Here is a 15829-nt window from a genome sequence, read left to right as displayed (position 1 = left end):
ATAGAGGCTTTTAAAACTTATTCTTATTACCCTGCTATTTTTATAAGCACAGGCAAAAGTCTGGAGTTTCTGGCTGGAGGGGATCCTGGTCCATCAGCCTCGTTTTACAGAGGCGGAGACTGAAGCCCAGTGAGGGTCACTGCTCACACAGGATCACCCAGCTGGTCAGTTAGGGCAGAGCCAGGACTAGACGCCGAGCCTCCCGCCGCCTGGCCCAGTGCTGCCTTGGGCCAGAGCCGGTCCAGGTCTCTTGTCAGGAGGCAGGCCTGTGATTTTTCGGGTGTGCCAAGCCTTCCTCAGTGTTTGAGGCAGTGACGGCGCTGCTTACCTTTTACACAAGAAGCAGATTACGAATGTATTATGTGGGTGTGTGTATTATTTTATGGATAACAATTCAGCGTTGTCAGAAGGAAACCGGTCCAGCTAGCTAAGTGAAGTGACCTGTGGGCTGTAAACAGAAGGTAACTGCAGCAGGATTCCTTTGCAGAGTTGTCTGATGTCCTGTGGGCCATGCTGATGCGAGTGGGCCTCCGCGTGGACACCACCTACGGAGTCTTGCTGCTCCTCCCGGTTATTGCGCTCTTTGCAGTTTTGACAATTTTCATCCTTTTGATCATGGAAGGGCTTTCTGCATTCCTTCACGCCATACGCCTCCATTGGTGAGTTTGAAATTGAGCTTTGGGACTGGTATTTTAAGAAATCTAACCCCTCCCCATAAACATAACCCCCACAAAAATCTAGTGCTTCGTTTAGGTCAGTTCTTCTGTTCCTAACGTTGGCATCTGTGTTCAGATCCCCTGAGTAAAGCTGTATTTTGTTTCTGAACCTTTGTACAGACAAGTGAAAGCAAGTTTGTGCGTGCCAAGTGATTCTGTATGTTTCGTTCCTTCAGTTCACTGTGGGTCTGGCAGGTCGCTTTATCTTATTGTAAAACACTTGGTACATATTTTGTAACGTTTTACAGTAGTGCTCAGATCACTTGTCTCATATCCAGTTCCCGAGGTGGAGTGGCTCTTAGCACTTGGTGTGTCTGTGGTGTGTGGTTGGCATGACGTGTTAGTGTGTCTTTCCTGAGAAAGCCAACATTGGGCGCTGTGTGTGTGTGGATGTTATCTGAGTCAACATATTTGTGCCAAGAGCATGTGTGGCATGAAGCAACTTCAGCCCGGGAACTTTTCTTTTTTTAACTTACAAATGTACTTTTAAGAAACGTAGGAAATGTTATTCACAATCTTTCATTAATACGTGGAATTTTTTTTTTTTTAGGGTAGAATTTCAGAACAAATTCTATGTTGGTGCAGGCACCAAATTTGTTCCTTTCTCATTCAGACTCCTTTCATCCAAGTTCAGTGATGACATGGCATGATCGTGTTGCTGGATCCAACAAGTTTCAGATTTATGGAGAATTATCATGTTATAGAATTTCGCTTATGTCAAATTTACAATAAGAAAAACTCTGTCTAAATTGATTGCCTTATGATACCGCCAAATAATTCTGTAAGATATACCTCTTCCTCATTTGTTAAATGTTTTGTAAAGTTTATCAATTTCAGATATATAAATTTCTTTCAGTTTTTTGATGAGCAAATGTAAGTTAATGCCAAAAGTTATGTTAAAGTTATTTTTAAAAATAGCGGCTTGTGGAGAGAAGTCAATTTTGAATGGCTGGTTGAAAATGGTCTTGGAAACTTGGTTCTTTTTCACCTTATTAAAAAAAAAAGCAAAGAGTTATTCTGTCACCTGAAGTTGTCAGATAATATTTTCCAACAGCTGAAGTTAAGTATAGTTTTTGTAAAAATTTAATTTGACAGGTAATCAAAAGATTCACGTTTTCTGCTTGGCTAAAAGTGTGTGAACATTTTTTATCGTATGTTATCTAGAATTACAAGTAGGCGATTGTTTCTACAGTTTTGTCTTGTTTTAATAATTAGGGAAAATGGGATAAAATAACATACAACAAATGGTTGTTCACTTGTATATTTTTTTAAAGACTCTTATCCTGTTATCCTTACATAAAACCAATTATGATAATTGTATATTTGGAAAGGTAAACTCTACACTGAGCCTTAAGCCCAGAGTGACTGTGGAAGATATAACATGGATATGATTTGAACTTAGTGACCAGCTTGGCTGATGCTATTGAACCGAAAGGGGTTTAGACATGTTGAGTGAAGGGAAGGTAGAAAGTAGTATTTTGTATATTTTTATAACAAAATATAAATTAAGATGTTTTTCCATGAAGAGATTGCACCTGTCCTTGAGAACAGTATCATTGTAATTTTTTACTTTCAATTAATATTAATTCTAAATAAAGGTCTGATAAAGGCATTTAGAATTAATTTAAACTTTCAAACACTATTTAGCTCAGTTGAAAACTAATTCTTAACTAAGCCATTCATTTATAATCTTTAGTTTAAATTCATCTTTTCACCTGACAGTTTAGTTTTCAATGAATTTGAGTCAGTCCTATTGAACATTGTGATCTGTTCTAAAGTCTTAAAAATTATGTTCCTTTTTTACATTTCACTGTAATTGATTTTAGGTAATTATTTTCAAAAAGATACCTGCAGTGTTTTCACATTGTTAACGTTTTGAGTAACACACACGAGAAGGCCTGGTTGTCACCATGCTCCTTCACCCCGGCTACTGGTAGAGAGTTAGGAATTTTCTTTACAAGCTAAGATTATGGCAGCACTGAGTTTGAGCGTATCTTTTTAGGAAATTTCAGTGCCTGTTTGTGAGAGGCGTGAACTGAACATCACAACATAACTGTGACTCTGACACTAAACCTTTTTCGTTGTAGTAAATGTCCCACCCTGCTCCTCCATGAGATGGTACCCAAAGCCGGTTTGGAATTACTGGGTTTTGTCTCTTATATTAAGATGTCAAACATAAAATGATGCTGATGAAACCCTGGAAGATGATTCTGCTCTCAAAGTGAAGTTTCCCCAGAAAGGTGGAATAGTGGACACTTTTGTTGGGCAGATACAAAATCCAAAGAATGCTGTCCATGTTTCACACTTGTACCTTGCAAGGTGTCATTTTTATTACTTTACTCCAAGGATCTGTTGTAACTGATTCATCCCCAGGAAGCTCCCGATTTCAGGGCCGTGTGAACTGGATTAGTAAACAACAAACATACAGTGTCTGCTGGCATGCTTTACTGCCTCCAGTGGTGACTGTCGTGGGGGCCACTTTTTAATTCTAATTAACACCTCTTATCAGGGAGTTATAAGAACAGAGAGTAAAGAGTCCTTTTTCAATTGAAACCTATGTAGTAGTTATGTAGAATGTAGTTATATTAAAAAATGAATTAATAGTCTTAACGTTTGTGAAAGAACTCTCTAGAAATATCGTTTGGTAGTGTCTGTTAGTTCCCAGGACTAATTTTATGTCCAGTGTCATGTTATCAGAGCGGTTGCTCTGTTTTGTTTTTAAGCTATTTAGTAGAACTAATTATGTATGTATTTTTTAAGACAGACTTCATTTCCTTGCTAGCAAATAACCAGAGGAAAAATGGTCAGTTGTCTGAATGATGCTAAATATGTTTATTTTCCTAAAGATAAATGTCATCCACATTTTCCAGTTTTCATTCAATATGTTAATGGAGTCCTAAAATAAAAATCCAAGGGATTTCTTCAGTAAAATAGAATGTGATTTCATCCTGCAAGGGTGAAGAACGTCCTTTCGATGACATCAGTTAAGCAGTGAATTGTGTTCCCATGGGGGTCATGGTGAGCCCTGTGGACTTTCCATTCATTATGGATGAGACTTTGAAGACTCACCTTTCACTGAGGCTGCTCTGTCCTAATTTCTGGAATGGACATTTTATAACAGCAGTCTGGTCTCATTTTTTAATCTGCAGTAATTGAACAAGGCATAGAATTATCTATAGCATAGGTATCTCTTACGATGTTTACGAAGTACATTTGAGAGCCTGATTCATTTTGGAAAACAAAAACAAAAAATGACTTCTACAACTGTTCTGCAGTCTGTATTCAAAAACAATAAATTTCTTTATTAAAATTTTAAAGCCAGGTTTGCTTGCGTGCCATCTGGTATATCTCCATCAAGGTTATTAAGAAATCTTAATTCAAGATGATAGGAAATAAGGCAGTTTGGAGTAATAGTTTTCCAACAGCCAGAACATTGATGCTGAGCTTTGGTTTAGAATTTTAAGAAATATTTAGAACATTCCATTTGTTCCTTGATGGGAAAACCCAACAAGAAGTTTGAGTTCCCAGGGTCAGCCTGGTAGTCTGGGGCTCAACTCTCAACTCTGAGGGGAGACGACAGTGAGCAATTACAGCTCCTCAAACGCATGGAAGCACAAGCTTACATCTTTCTATCAGTATTGGACTTCCTTTTACTAATGAAAAATAAATATATCTATATTTTTAAAACGTGGGTGTTTTGCTTTATTATGCCCTGGCTTGGCTAGAAACCCGGAGCACCGGGCCCCTTCTTTGATCCCGTAAACCAAGAGGAACTTGTCCCTTCTTGGAACTGACTTCGCGGCGTATTTGCTCTTCCGACGCCCTTGCAGGCACAGGCTGCCTCGCCTCCCGCTCTGCCTCTGCCACCGCGGAGGTCTTGCGACCCCGTCTTGCCGCCTCTCTTGCCTCCTTTCCTTATCGACAAAATGGGCAGGATGCCGGCAGACAGGGTGGCTGTGGAGTTACAGGAGGCGGCGCGCACCGCGACCCCGGCTCCCGGCGGAACACGCGCCCCTCGTCCCGGCGGCGTGCGCGCGGCCGCCCGCTCGGCTCGGGGAAGGCTGGGCCACGTTGTGTGTCGGGGGGGAGCCCCCGCCCTCAGGGGTCCTGGTTCGCGCCCCTGCGAGCGCGGGGACCGGGTGCGGGGGCGCCGGGGACGGTGCGGCCCCGCGCCCGGGGCGACCGTTGCCGGGGCGCCCGTTGCTAGGGACGCCGTTGTCAGGGACGCCCGCCCGGCGCTCGGCTCCCCGGCGCGGCCCGGCCCTGCGCGGCGCCATGGACGACCTGCGGGTGGTGTGGATGCGCGACCGCGTGTACACCGCCTTCGGCCTCAGCGACCCCAAGCTCTTCGAGGACCTGCTGAACCGCGACGACGGCGCGGGCGAGGACCTCATCCTGCACTTCCTCAACCAGGCCAGCGACGAGGAGGGCGCCTCCACGCTCTTCTTCTACCGCGTGGTGGTGCCCGAGGAGGTGGAGGTGGAGATCGGTGAGCCCGCGGCCCCCCGCCGCGCCCCCCGGGGTGGGGAGGCCCCGTCCCCGTCCCCGTCCCCGTCGCCGTCCCCTCCCGGCCGGCCTCGGCCTCAGGCGCGGCCGCCAGCGTTTAGTGTGGCCCCCACGTGCGGGCGCTGCCCAGGGGCTGGGTGAACCCGACAGTCACCGCCGCCCCTGCCCTCCAGGCCGCTGGGAAGGTCAGAGCTTGGACGGATTATCACAGCCAACTCTTCTTTAGCGCTTACTCTGTGCCAGGTACAGTTCCGGCCGCTTACATCAACTCATTAATGCTGTGAAGAGGGCGTGTTGCTGTCCTCATTCTAGAGAGGGGCAAACTGTGGCTCAGAGAGGGCTGAGTAACGAACCCCAGAGCGCACAGAGGCCGTGAAGACTCCAAAGACGAGGAGCCGCTGTCCCATGACGTGCGGTAGATGGGCAGACAAGTGTCCCTGGTGTTGGGAGGAACCCTGCATCCCCGCTCTCCCTGATGGCGGCAGGGGCTCCAAGGTGGAGAAGCGCCCTTTCTGTCTTCCCAGGCGCCCGACATGCTATCCTAAAGTAATGCGAAACAAGCTTTTAAAATATTACAGTAGGTTTTAAATACTTATGTTGAACAAATTAGCATTTTAAATAAAAAGAATGACAGTAGACTGGGTGCCCAGAGGCCTTTGTGGCGGTGGCTGGTCCGGCCTAGGGACACAGAGCGGGCCTGGAGGAGCCAGCACAAGGTAGGGGAGGAGAAAGGACAGAGTGCGGGGGACACCCAGACAGGTGCATGTCGGGCAGGAGACGAGGCTCTCTCCCAGCGAGAACACCGCATCTGGGCAGTTGTCACGCATGAGGCTTGTGTGATGTATTCCATCCATGTCAGCCGCCTGTGCCAGTCTTGGGTCTTCATGAGACTTCTGGATCCCCTGTGAGGCCTGTCACAGGGGAGGGTGGCAGTGCCAGGCAGGCCTTTTCTCTCTTTTGAAGGCACTAGGCACATGCATTTATCTAAATTATATATTCTTTACTTGCACAAAATAATATATATATTCATTGTAGAAAAATCCTAACCCACAAATAAACAACAATAATGAATTGCTAGTGGCACCCAGAGAGAGGACCGCAGTCACATTTTGAAATCTCACCTTCCAGTCTTTTGTTACGTTCCCCCAGGCAGGCAGACCTCTGGGCCTGGACGTTGCAGTAGAACAGGATCTTGAATTTAGGCTCTTTCATTATCGCCAAGTGAAATTTCATGGATACAAAGATGCACTAACAGGATTGACTATTTAACATGTACCAAATTTCAGTAACCCTGATTTTGTACATTTAAAAAATACATTGGAGCCGGCCCTGTGGCTGAGTGGTTAAGTTCGTGGGCTCTGCTTGGGCAGTCCGGGGTTTCCCTGGTTCGAGTCCTGGGCGCAGACATGGCACCGCTCGTCAGGCCTCGGTGAGGTGGCATCCCACATGCCACAACTAGAAGGACCAACAACTAAAAATACACAACTATATACTGGGGGGCTTTGGGGAGAAAAAGGAAAAATAAAAAAAAAATCTTTAAAAAATATACGTACCAAGACCCTAAGAAATGGATGCAGCTTGGATTTCTTGTGACCTCTGAGGCTTCTGTTAACAGTTCTGTGGCTGTTTTCACACGTTTCACTCAATGTCTCCTGGCTGGATGTCCCCATTCTGTGTGGAAGCAGATTTCAGTCTCACTTCAGAAGGTCCCCCTAGTGAATTTCTGGACCCTCTGGAGGGTGCTTGGCAATGTCCCTCGGGCTGTGACCTGTTTCTGGGCTTCCTCTGAATCCCCCTCACTCTTCTGCTCCTTTTCCTGCTCTTCTCTGCCATCACTACATCATGAGAATGCCAACATTCTCCCCGCCGAGGATGCTGTCCCCGGAAACTCACAGCTGCCCATCCTTGGAGGCGCCTGAAGGGGTTTAGGTGTTGTGTTGGGGACAGCAGTGGGGACGGGGGCCTCCTCCCAGCTCCGTGTCTCACGTTGTCACTCGCCTTCTGCTTGTTAAGCCTACAGGCTCACTAAGACCCTTGGACAGCTTTATTGGCTCCTTTAGGGGGCTCTGGTCTGTCCAGAGAACCCGGAGCAGGACCAGTGCGTGCCTTTCATCCCTCTCTTCTCTCTATTTCTGCCCCTCCCCTGGTCACGACTTTTCTCTGCTCCAGGTTAAAAATTCTGTGCATGGAGACAATAGATGCTGGGTGAGGCTGGTGCTGAGGAAGGAAGGTGCACACAGCAGCAGCTCGCCCGGGATGCTCTTCTAACGGGCCAGCATGTGTTCCTTCCTGAAATAACACAGTGGAATCATAGTGTGCATATCATTTAATAACTTGCTGACATTTTAAAAGATTACACAAGTATTAATGGAAGGCATTCTCTTAAAAATTCACAAAACTTAGAATTACATAAAGTGAAAGTGGAAAAGCAACCCCACACCGTGCCTTAAGCTCTAATCCTGTAGAGGGAACCACTGTTAGTTTACTGTGCATCCTGCCAGGTCTTTCCCGACTCTCTCTCTCTCTCTGTCATCCGTATCCTTCTCTCTATAATGATATGTATGTAATGACAATATATAGAGATATGGAGAGTTCCTAAAATCATAAATAAGATCGTATCGCATGTATGAGTCTGTGGCTTGTCCCGCCTCAATGATATCTTGGAGAATTTTCATGCCAATACCTATAGATCTACCTGACTTGACAGATTTAAGTACAGAGATGCACCATATTTTATTTGTCCACTCCCTGATTAATGGATAGTTACATGTCTGCAGTATTTTATTGTACAAACAATGTAACATGTACACCTCCTTTCGTCCCCTTTCTGTATTCCTGTGGGCTAGACCTCGAGGAGTGGAATCCTGGGTGAGTGGGCGTGGACATGTAGAGTTTGGGTGGGTCGTGCCAACTGCTCTCTGGAAAGGCCCGGCCAGCCCACACCCAGCCATGAGGAGGTGCCTGTTGCCAGCAGCCTTGCCGTCACTGCGTGTTGTCAATCTTTTGGATTTTTGCCAGTCCCATAGGTGAAAGGTGCCTGCGCCTCCTTATTCTGACTTGCAGTTTTATGATAATTACCGGAGTGCAGGCTCGTTTTTTATGCATGTTGGTCATGTATACTTCTTCTGGGCTGCTTGTAGCTACGTGGTCTTTCTTGTGTCCTTCATCTCCTGGAGAATTTGCACTAGTCTTCCTTTCGTGTCACTGAAAGGCTGTGTCCAATAATGGAATATTTCTGTACAACTGTGTGTTGATTTGGAAGCTGGCCCCCGTACAGAGGGCAAGGAGAGAGTGATGCAAGAGGCATGCCACTCCAGATGGGCTGGTGGCAGTGTCACAAGCAGGGGAACTTACTTATGAGGTTTGTCTGGGGCAGCCGCCAGACCAGGAGGTGTCCACCCAGCCCGCCAGAGTCTTAACAGTTTAGGTAGAGGCTTTCACGGGGTCCTTCACCAATGCCGTCCAGGTGGTCCCAACCACACATAGCTCTCTCAAGAATCCGTCCTTGGCAATGGCTCCCACTGTGGGAACGGTGGGCACAACGTGCATTCCAAGGGCAGGGGAGGGGACGAGAGCCTCTGACTGCCCGGGGCCAGCTCGAGGGTCATCCGGCAGTCACGTCCTCTCCATGACCGCCTCTGACAGCCTGCGATGTCCTCCACTCTCCGTGGACCACATCCCAGCCCTCGGCTCCAGGGAGAGCTGAAATATCGGCTGTCTCGTGTAGCGAAACAATTACATTTTATTGTTTTCTTTCCATTTATGTGGCTGTAAAGACAGCGAGAAGCTTGCCCCGTCTGAGGAGGACGACGGGGAAGAAGAGACTGATTCTCAAAAAGTAGAGCCCGTGGATAAAGCACCAGGTGTGGTAGGGGGGCCCTTGGGGGGAGCAGAACCGAGGGGGCGTTCACCCGGAAGGGAGACGTCCGCTTGTCTGGGCTGGGATCACTTTCTGCTTTTTATCTTTATGAAGCTGAGACGGGTGAAGTAAAAGGGAAAATGCTGGGTGTTACCGGGAACATTATTAGTTACCCGGTGCTGCCATCACAAGTGCCCACAAACTGGGTGGCTCAGAACAGCAGACATGTATTCTCTCCCGGTTCTGGGGGGCAGGAGTCCTCCAGACACCAAATCCAGGTGTGACGCGGCCGTGCTCCCTCTGAAGGCTCCAGGGAGGGTCCTTCCTGCTGCCTCCAGCTCCTGGTGGTTGCCGTCAGTCCTTGGCGGGTGGCCGCATCGCTCCACTCTCTGCCTCTGTCGTCACGTGACTGTCCTCATGCTGTGTGTCTGTCTCTGAATCGCGCTCTCCTTTCTCTTAAAAAGGAATCAGTCATTAAATTTAGGGCTCACCCTCCCCAGTGAGACCTCATCTTAACTAATTACATCTGCAAGACCCTATTTCCAAATACGGTCACAGTCTGAGGTTCTGGGTGGACATCTATTCTGGGGGGAGGGGAACTATTGCATCCAGTGAAGAACATAACATGAAAATGCCTGTCCTCGTATAGGCCGTGTCTCAGAGAGCTCAACAAGAACACAGGGCATGTACCGTCTTTTGCAGGGAAGCCTTCGCCCTGGGGACTCCAGATGCCATTTCTTTTGGTGCATCTGAAGTGCGAGTCAAGCATTTTACGGCTGTTCAGTTGACGTGTCTAAACTAGGGCCGTTGCTGTAAACACACTTGGTGCCACGACACCGTCGATCCCTGCAGGCTTTGAGGTGTTTGTCCTGTAGTGACAAAGTGGCTTTGGCTACATGCTTTGACCCAGTTCTCTACAGCAGTGGTTCTCAGCCAGGGGCGATTTTGGCCCCCAGGGGACATTTGCCACTGTCTGGAGACACTTAAGGTTGTCACAGCTGGAGGGTGGGTGTTACTGGCATCTGGTGGCTGGAGGCCAGAGATGCTGCTGACCAGCTGACGATGCACAGGACAGCCGTTCACAACCAAGAGCGATGCAGCCCCAAGCGTCAATAGTCCGGGACTGAGAACCCTGCCCCAGACAGGCCAGGTCGCCAGCAGAGCTAAGCAACCTGCCCGCCCCCGTTTGTCCCGTCGCTCACCCTCCCTCACACAAAGCAGAAGCTGTAGATTAGATGCACCACCTTAACAAGGTCTGGAAGTCAGAGGAGAAAAAGGATTTTGGTGATGTCCAGTGTCTGCTTTAGTCAACTTTAGTTTGTCAGAAGAATTTATTTTTAACCAAAATGTAATCCCCTCCATAGTAAAGATTGGCGGGAGAGGACCACAGGTTTAGAAATGAAGGCAGTACATTGTTACCGAGGCCGAAGTTGGCTTTTGGTGAGACGGATGGTGGTTCCAAGGGCCGCAGCCGTATTTACCGAGGGCCTTCTGCTAATGCGCACTGCTTTCAGCAGCAGTAAATCCGCGAACAGGAAAGGCTTGGGTGGGAGGAGGCTGCGTGGAGAGAAAGGGCAGGAAAGTCTTCTCTGACAAAGCAAATTAGCATTAATTCCAAGTCAATATTTAAGCATATTTTTTTCTCTTCTTTTTATTGTGGTAAAATATACGTAACATAAATTTTACCATTTTAACTGCTTCTAAGTGTACAGGTCTGTGGCACGAGGTACGTTAGTAAGTATTTTTGACTGCAGGCTCTTGGTCGTGCTCTGAGAGTGTTGGGACTGCTGGCTGTAGACCATTTCCTCTCCCAGGCGGCGTGCTGGCTGCTTAACCGTGCTGTAACCTAATCCTCCAGCGTCTGAGCAGGCGATGTTACTGTCCCATTTTACGGATGAGAAAACCAATAGTAGAGAGGATCGGACCCCACACGTTGATTGGATTCCAAAGCCAACTGACTTTGCACAGTGCCTTTCGAAATAAGAGCCAGACGGTCCAGGGAAACTCTCCCTTCTCTGTAATCACTGGATCCATTGGAAACTCTCAGGGCTGTGCCTGGCACCCTCCGAGGTTTCCAGATCTGCACTGGTTACAGCAGACTGGAGAGATAGACGAGCATTTTATTTAGATTACTTTTCTTTTCATCCCCCACGAGTTTCTAGTTTCATAGTGAAAAAGGAGTAAATGCTAACATTAGCTATAATTCTCATCCTAAGAATAAAACCCTTTTTTAAGTGAAAATCTGAGCAGTCACTCTAGGACACTGTAGCTGGAAGCCACACACACACACAACACACTCACACACACACACAACACACACACACACACACATGTTACATTTCCTATCGAGGACCCATCACAAATGCAATGTGCTTCTCCTAATTATAGCACCAGTCAAGGCCCCAGTAGGATTCATTTGTGAAAAATGTATCTACACCTTTTTGCTAATATGCCTGTTGAATGAAATATGCTCTGGTACAAGATCCAGGTCTGGTCTTGATGGTAGGAAACCTAATTTTCCAATTATTTCATCTTGCACATTGAATAATGTTTTGCAGCTAAGAATTTTCAGCTGAGAAGCAATTCCACATATCAGTCTATAATCAGCACAGAGGATGAAGAAGTGGACAAAGAGAGTTTGGAAAACCTCCCCACCAAAGTACGCCCCGCTCTTTCTCCTCCTTGTGGGGGGGGAGTGGGAATTTAATGCATCGGATGAGACTGGGTGACTGACACAATTCCTACAGGGAACTTATCACACTGGAATGGAGATGTGCGAATCTCGTGTTGGGAGTCCCCAAGACCACTCTCAGATCGAATGATTCACTAGAATGGCTCACAGGACCCAGGAAAGCTTTTTACTCCTGGTTATAGTTTATTTCAGTGAAAGGATACAGATCGGAATCAACAAAGAAAAGACACATAGAACAAAGAAAAAGTCCAGGAGAAAACAGGGGCCAGCTTCCACCTGCCTTCTCCCAGTGAGTTGCATGGACGGTGTTAATTCTCCCGGCAACTACGTGTGACAGCACACGGAAAGTCTTGTCAATCAGGAAAGCTCACCTGTGCCTCTGCGTCCAGGGTTTTTGTTGAGGGTCAGTCACGTAGGCAGGATGTGCCCACAGGACTGACCTTAGTTACTCGTTTCCAGCCCCTCCAGAGGTCACACTAGTGCAGTGGGACCCAGTGCCCCCAGCAAACAAGAACACGCAGTCGCCAGGCGTCACGTTGTTGGCATAAACTGTCCGGCGTGACTAAGGCGCCAGGTATACAGAGACACTCACATCAGGCAGGACGTTCCAAAAGCTTAGAGCTTGTCACCCAGGAGCTGGTTCAGGGCCACCCAGGCCTGCCGAGTTAACCCTTTACTGCACGCAGCCCACGGCGGGAGCTTAAAGTTGGGATTGAGCCTCTGGCCTGGGCTGTGCTCAATGAAACTACACTTAGTTGCTCTGTAAATATGCCCCTACCCTAAAACCGAACTCAGCCCTGGTTGGTTGCAATTTGTAGCTTAGAAAAGCGCCCTCCTGAGACTTTCCCAGGTCAGTTTATTCAAGTGCAGCTGCGCTGGCCACTTAGGAGGAGGTCAGGCTGAGCGTTCAGAGTCTGGGTGTGAGTGAGCTCACGGGTGTGGTCCCCTGGTGCCACGCGCAGCGGCTGCGATGTCAGGAATGAGACGAGCTCAGGGCACTCGGGCACCAGGGTGTGTGGGTGGACGGGCGTGTCTCCGCGTGATGGCTTTTTGTTCCCCTTGTTTCAGAAAATCGTTAAGCACGTCGTGGAAAAGACGCACCTCCATGTGCTTTGCACTCCTGTTCCTGAGGAGTTTCTGGACCAGAATGTGGTATTTTTCCTCAGAAATACGAAAGGTACATTTCCAGTGAGTATGTGTGTGTGTACGCGCAGATGGTGTGTAGACGTGTGCGATTCTTAATTTCTACATGTTCTCGAGAACAGACCTTTTTCTTGGTACAGTCGATCCTCATTGTTCATGGACTCGGTGTTTGCAGTTCACCTACTCCCTAAGATTTTTTGGTAACCCCCAGATCAGTACTCGCAGTGTTTTCCTGGTCCCATTCGGACATGCGCAGATGGGGAAAATGCGTCACCAGCCACCTGGTTCCCAGCGACACTCTGCCTTCCTGTTTCAGCTCACACTGGAAACACGCGTCCTCAGCATGAGCTGTTCGGTGCCACAGTTTTCACATTTTTGTGCTTTTTGTTGGTGATTTCACTGCTTAAAATGGCCCCGGAAGGTAGTGCTTCAGCCTGTCGAGTGTTCCCGAGCGCAGGGAGGCTGGGATGGGCTCAGGGAGAAAACACGTGCGTTCCAGGAGCTTCGTTCAGCCGCGAGTGACAATGCCATGGGCCGTGAGTCCGATGTCAATGAACCAACAATTCCGTTAAATAAGGTGTGTTTACACGGGACGATGCGTGAAGCGCGCTTATATATTGATGGTTGACGAAAATCTTGTGACAGGGACCTAACCCTGTGGTTCCCCTGGGAGCAGTGGCTCCGTAATCACTAATTCAGTGTTCGTGGTGACTTCACAGACCAGAACCCCTGCCAATGAGAAGAACCCACTGTATTAACATATCCTTAGTTCTGTTTATAACAGACAGAGGGAGATTCAAAGTGATGCGGCCCCGACTATAAGATGAGCTGTCGGGGTTTTCTCTGCGGGGCTGTGTGCTTTAAAATGGAAGGGCTGCTCAGAGGCCAGGCTCATCCTGCAGGGTAACTCTGGGGCATGGTGCTCCCTCTGTGCTCGTCCGTCCTGCACAGCACCTGGGCTTTTTTAGTGACTCCCCCAGCAATTGTTGCTCTCTGGTCTCTTCTGACCCCTGGCTCTTCCTCTTGCCGCATTCGATTCAGGCTGACTCTCTGCTCTCCCCACCTGCACTTTCCCCATTTCTTCTGCCTTTGCCTCCCCTCCAACCTATATCGATCGTGCCTAGTTACATTTTAGGACTCACTCTAAATTCTAGAACAAATCTTATGTTGCCTTTTTTTTTCTTTTTTGAATTTGCTGGCACTTTGGGTCACGACCTCCCTGCTAAGCTCTGAGCTTCTGCAATTCGTTCTTCCCAAGTCGGGGGAACAAGAAGTAAGAAAGGTGATGTCAGAGGCCCAGCATGAAATCGCCCTGTGCTCTCTCTGGAGTGTGCTGTTCCCGTTATGGTTCTCCTCTGAGGAGCCGGTCTCAGCTCCGTGCTTTCCGACATGACAACTTTAATCACGACCTGTCGACCTTGGGCGGGGGGCAGCGGTGTCTGGCCTGACTTTGAGACTGAGAATTACTGATAAATTCATTTAGTAAATGAATTTAACGATCCATTCTCATCATATTTGTTTTTTTTTTTTGAGGAAGAGTAGCCTTGAGCTAACATCGGCTGCCAATCCTCCTCTTTTTGCTGAGGAAGACTGGCCCTGAGCTAACATCCATGCCCATCTTCCTCTACTTTATACGTGGGACGCCTACCACAGCATGGCTTTTGCCAAGCGGTGCCATGTCCGCACCCAGGATCCAAGAAGCGGAACGTGCGCACTTAACCGCTGCACCACCAGGCCGGCCCCCATCATGTTTGTTTTTTTACGGTTATCTTTGATTGATGCCAAGCTGTCTTTCTTTCTGATACTGGGTTTTTACGTAGTTTCCTTTTAAAATAAATTTGCTTAAGTCAAGAAGTGTTTGATATAAAGAAATGTATTAAAGATCAGGGCTCGTCTACACAGACGCGGAAAGGCATAAAGACCGGAGCTGGTGAAAGAATCGCCTCAGCTGATGTATTTGTCCTCTCTCCATCTGTTTCCCAGCTCGATTGAGGGAGGTGTCCCGGTGACTGTCAGATGTGCCCCCTGCTGCCTGGTTTTTGGTTGGATGAAGTAAATAGGTGTCAAATCGCACCTGGTCAGAAGGGTAGACTGTTAGCAAATATGTCTTTAAAAAACCCCGTGTCTCACAAGGTGCTTTGGCGATGAGCTGGGGAGGCAGTGATGGGAGTGGGGAGGCAGGCAAAGCACGGAGCCCAACTAACGCTTCTAGAAAACCCCAATCGTTCCTCTTCTTGTCCGGCTTTAGACACTCCCACCAGATCAGCTCGTGTGTGGCGCTCAGCGCTGCTGTGTGGACCTGCGAACCCCGGTGCTCGGATTGATTTCAGGTTCCCGTGGCTGAGGGGTTCGTCTGAACAGAGACCAGCGTGCGTGCTGAGTCTGGGCCTGTGACGGGAACGGCCCTTTGTGGCTGCTTGGGATGAGCGGGCCCGCACACGATGAAGTGCTTGGGCCTGCTTCTCCCCGCTCACCCCGCTCTCTGCCTCTTCCCACTTAGAGACCATCTTGGAGGCGACCGACATGAAGGAAGCTATGGAAATTATGCCCGAAACGCTGGAGTACGGAATCGTGAATGCAAATGTGCTTCATTTTCTGAGGGACATTATATGTCAGGTAACCGTGGACGGGGGAGAAATCCCAGCATTTTTAGAGATTAAGGCATCTGGTTCATTTATTCCACAAATGGGTAGTTCACTGCCGTGGTGCTGCCCTGGGTCCTGAGGGTGGAGCGGTGAGCAGGACCAATGACATCCCTGCGCCCTCGGAGCTTGTATGGGGAAAGACACAAAACACAAACATGTAGCCAGAAAATATCGGGTAGTGACAGGTGGCAAAGTTCAATAAACCCTAGTAATGTGATGGAAATAGACCATGTGTGGGGAGGTGGTGGTGGTATGGGACTGCCTCATG

The 15829-nt window shown here is 48.1% G+C and overlaps 2 protein-coding genes across 2 annotated transcripts in view; both read left to right on the top strand.

The window, feature by feature from the left end:
- The window catches only part of ATP6V0A2 (ATPase H+ transporting V0 subunit a2), a 38278-nt gene extending 34245 nt beyond the window's left edge, over positions 1 to 4033 (top strand). Inside the window, exons 19-20 of the mRNA XM_014858607.3 lie at positions 488 to 659; positions 1267 to 4033. Coding sequence (XP_014714093.3) covers positions 488 to 659; positions 1267 to 1366 — 272 coding nt within the window. The 3' untranslated portion in view covers positions 1367 to 4033. The remainder of the gene's footprint in view (positions 1 to 487; positions 660 to 1266) is intronic.
- An 895-nt stretch (positions 4034 to 4928) lies between these two features.
- Positions 4929 to 15829, top strand: part of DNAH10 (dynein axonemal heavy chain 10) — a 139186-nt gene continuing 128285 nt past the window's right edge. The window contains exons 1-5 of the mRNA XM_014858817.3: positions 4929 to 5205; positions 8999 to 9085; positions 11640 to 11740; positions 12842 to 12950; positions 15417 to 15532. Of these exons, the coding sequence (XP_014714303.2) occupies positions 4992 to 5205; positions 8999 to 9085; positions 11640 to 11740; positions 12842 to 12950; positions 15417 to 15532 (627 nt within the window). The 5' untranslated portion in view covers positions 4929 to 4991. The remainder of the gene's footprint in view (positions 5206 to 8998; positions 9086 to 11639; positions 11741 to 12841; positions 12951 to 15416; positions 15533 to 15829) is intronic.

This window comes from Equus asinus, chromosome 8, assembly GCF_041296235.1.
Source record: "Equus asinus isolate D_3611 breed Donkey chromosome 8, EquAss-T2T_v2, whole genome shotgun sequence".
NCBI classification, from domain to species: Eukaryota; Metazoa; Chordata; class Mammalia; order Perissodactyla; family Equidae; genus Equus; species Equus asinus.
The sequence above is the reverse complement of the archived record's forward strand: the minus strand, read 5'-3'. Positions and strand labels throughout refer to the sequence as shown.